At 41.0% G+C, this 3,495-nt stretch overlaps 1 protein-coding gene across 1 annotated transcript in view; it reads left to right on the top strand.

Moving 5' to 3' along the window:
• serpine1 (serpin peptidase inhibitor, clade E (nexin, plasminogen activator inhibitor type 1), member 1) overlaps positions 1 to 3,250 on the top strand; it is a gene marked incomplete at its 3' end in the record, with an annotated part of 13,766 nt that extends 10,516 nt beyond the window's left edge. Inside the window, exons 2-5 of the mRNA XM_037681382.1 lie at positions 491 to 715; positions 2,584 to 2,778; positions 2,871 to 3,069; positions 3,150 to 3,250. Coding sequence (XP_037537310.1) covers positions 491 to 715; positions 2,584 to 2,778; positions 2,871 to 3,069; positions 3,150 to 3,250 — 720 coding nt within the window. The remainder of the gene's footprint in view (positions 1 to 490; positions 716 to 2,583; positions 2,779 to 2,870; positions 3,070 to 3,149) is intronic.
• Between the last annotated feature and the right edge of the window lie 245 nt (positions 3,251 to 3,495).

The raw sequence follows: 3,495 nt of genomic DNA, 5'->3' as shown, positions 1-3,495 counted from the left end.
TAGATAGATAGATAGATAGATAGATAGATAGATAGATAGATAGATAGATAGATAGATAGATAGATAGATAGATAGATAGATAGATAGATAGATAGATAGATAGATAGATAGATAGATAGATAGATAGATAGATAGATAGATAGATAGATAGATAGATAGATAGATAGACACACTATTCTAGATTATATATATATACATATATACATACACTCGCTCATTATTCTAGCAGTTAGTGATTTTCTTTGAATCTTTTTCAAACTGATTGAGAATAGGTATGGCTCAATCAGATTTTTTCCTCTGTTGCAGTGTATGTAAATATATGATTTCAACTGTACATATGTTTGGTCTCTGGCAAACCAACCTTTAAACTCACTGAAAGACTTTCACTGTGATCCAATCTCTGTTCTGAGAAAGACCAAAGTTGGAGTACTTTGGAATGGATCTACAGGAAAACCCATGACCCTCAATAACTGTCAACTTTGATTTCTAGAGCGAGGGATGCCTTGGCAGCAGCGGCTCATCCAGAGAAACCTGGACACTGAGGAGGGTGTGGAGATAGCCAGTGGGGTGATGGTGGAGAGAAAGATGAGTCTGGAGAAGGGATACCTCCGCACCTTGTCCAAGACCTTCCAAACCCACCCCCATCAGGTGGACTTCACTAAACCAGACCAGGTTGTGAACATCATTAATGCCTGGGTCTCAGACCACACTGGAGGTACGAACTTCCATCCATCAGCAGAGAGCAATGCTTCTATGACAACAACTATCCAGAGACAGCTTTAGACAGGAATCCAAGAAATCTCAACAGAAATGTTTTCTTAACAAGAAACTTCAGAGTCCATCTTTGGCTCAAGTGCCAGGATCTTAACAAAAGAGCCATATATTCAGCAGAGACAACCACAACATAACAGACCTTAATAACTTTACTTCAGTGACCCAATGAGACCATGAACACAGTGACTAACGGAAAACAGGTGGCTGAGTTCAGAATGAAAGGAAATTACCAACAAAAGTGCCAACACTCTCAACAGCCAACAGCCAACATTTTGACTGATGGTGGGGGTCTCCATTGGGAGAGAAATAAATCTAGCTCACAGATTAGAGTATCTCATCCAGTGGGAACTTGACTCTCCAATTTCTGAATGGCAAAAACTCCCCAGGGAACCAAAACATCTTCAACTGCAGAGTAGAAGTCCAGTTGTTTAGTTTTTTTTATTATTATTTTGGTGGGACCTCTACAGTAAAACATGTTTTGGTCTACATAGCATTAAACAACTAAGTTTTACGAGTGAACTCGTTACCCCCCCCCCCCCCCCCCCACACACACACACACACACACACACACACGCCTTCTAGACCACTATGGTCTTCTGATCAAGACCTCCTGGTTGGTCCTGGCTCTGGTTTGAAAACAAGAGGGGACCGTGGGTTCTCTATCCAGGGTCCTAGACCATAACAGTCTCCTTCTAGAATTCAGGACAGTGACAGTTTTAGAGTGCTTTAAAGGTCAAATGAAATGTTTTACAGCTAACATAATTAGAAATAAACTGATGAAAAGACTAGATTTCACATTTAAAAACATTCACACTAACCTTAAATGAATAGAAGCACTCGGAGAGCGCACATCTCCAGCAAGATCCTTGAGTCACTCATGCAGGAACATCTTGTACACAGACAGACAGACAGATCATTTCTGTTTTAGGTCATATGTTTGCAGCAAAAAAGGTTAAATTGTGTCATCTGGACCAGTTTTTTTAAGTGAGAAATGTTTCGTCCCCCATCCCAAGGACTTTGTCAGTCTGTGGCCTGCCAACCAGATCTGTCCCATAGGTAGCCTTCACTGTTGTGTTTCAAGCCAACCTCCTGTTGGAATCTCAGAAGTAGGCTTTGAACACATGCAAAACACACCCATCCAAAACCATCAATCATCATTTACAACAATCAAATATTTTAGACCAGATGGCCAGCTTTATACTCACAGAGACGGCCTGAGGACAACCAAGGCCAGTGATTCAGAAAAAGGTTTTTAAGCTCAATCATCCAGATGGATAACAACAAAAAAGGTTAAATCGTGTCATGTGGACCAGTTTCTTTACGTTAAATTGTGTCCAGATGACATAATTGAGCTTACAAACCTTTTTATGAACCACTTTGGCCTTGGTTGTCCTAAGGCTGTTTCTGTGAGTAGAAAGCTGGACATCTGGCCTAAAACATTTGATTGTTGTGCATGATGATTGATTGTTTTGGATGGGTGTGTTTTGCATGTGTTAAAAGCTTACTTCTGAGATTCCAACAGGAGTTTGTCTTGAAACACAGCAGTGAAGGCTACCTATGGGACAGATCTGGTTGGCAGGCTGCAGACTGACAAAGTCCTCTGGATGGGGGACAAAACGTTTCTCACTTAAAGAAATTGGTCCAGATGACGCTGGTTAAACTATTTGTTGTTATCTACCTGTATGATTGAGCTTACAAACCTTTTTTTTGTCATATGTTTACATTTGCATATTTATGTTCCATTAACTCTTCTATGCCATTTGTTGCTAACCAAATATACTTTTGAAGTTAACTTCTTTTCATCTGTAGGTGCTATCCCTGAGTTCTTGGCATCTGGAACTTTAAATGATGAAACCCGTTTAGTCCTCCTGAACGCCCTTCACTTCCACTGTTTATGGAAGGTGCCGTTCGAACCCAGACTTACCCAGGAGAGGATGTTCCATTGTGCCAATGGCAGCACCATGCCTGTGCTCATGATGAGACTCACTAACTACTTCAACTACGGTGGGCTGAAAGAAACATTTCTGCAAAACCTGCCACCATCCAATATGCTTGCATCTATTTCATACAGAGGTCACTGTTGTTTGAACTCACAGGGGAGTTTGTGACGAACGATGGGGTAGACTACGATGTGACTGAGGTACCTTATGAAGGTGACTCACTGAGCATGTTCCTGGTGTCACCGTTCGAACCTGAAGTCTCCCTGAGTGACCTCAGTGCAGATCTGAGCAGCCGAAGAATTCAGCAGTGGAGATCGACAATGAGGAAAGTCAAGAGGCAGCTTGCAGTGCCGAAGTGAGACAGAACTCCTGAAAATTCATGTGCAATGATGTGTTCAGACGTTACAAGCTGCACATGTTTGCTTGTCTTGTCAGGTTTTCTCTGAACTCTGAGATGGATTTGAAGACTGCGCTGGTTAACATGGGACTTGGAGGCATATTCAACTTGGCTACTGCTGACTTCACACATATAATCTGTAAGCTGAAGATTCATAAGAGCTTTACTTCCTGTACACAGTATGCACAGCTTCCTTACAGATGGTCATATTAAAGTCCAAACCCCATTTTCAAAACATTCAGATTTAAATTTTACAAACACAAAAGACAAAAATCTTAACTAAATCAGGATAATTTTATGTACTGAATGTCAATTATAGGTATGTATCACATATGAGCTAAGTAAAATCGATTTATTTAGGGGCAGTTGTGCCTGAGTGGTCAG

The sequence above is a fragment of the Nematolebias whitei genome, chromosome 1 (assembly GCF_014905685.2).
Source record: "Nematolebias whitei isolate Nwh7 chromosome 1, NemWhi1, whole genome shotgun sequence".
Classification (NCBI taxonomy): Eukaryota; Metazoa; Chordata; class Actinopteri; order Cyprinodontiformes; family Rivulidae; genus Nematolebias; species Nematolebias whitei.
The sequence above is the reverse complement of the archived record's forward strand: the minus strand, read 5'-3'. Positions and strand labels throughout refer to the sequence as shown.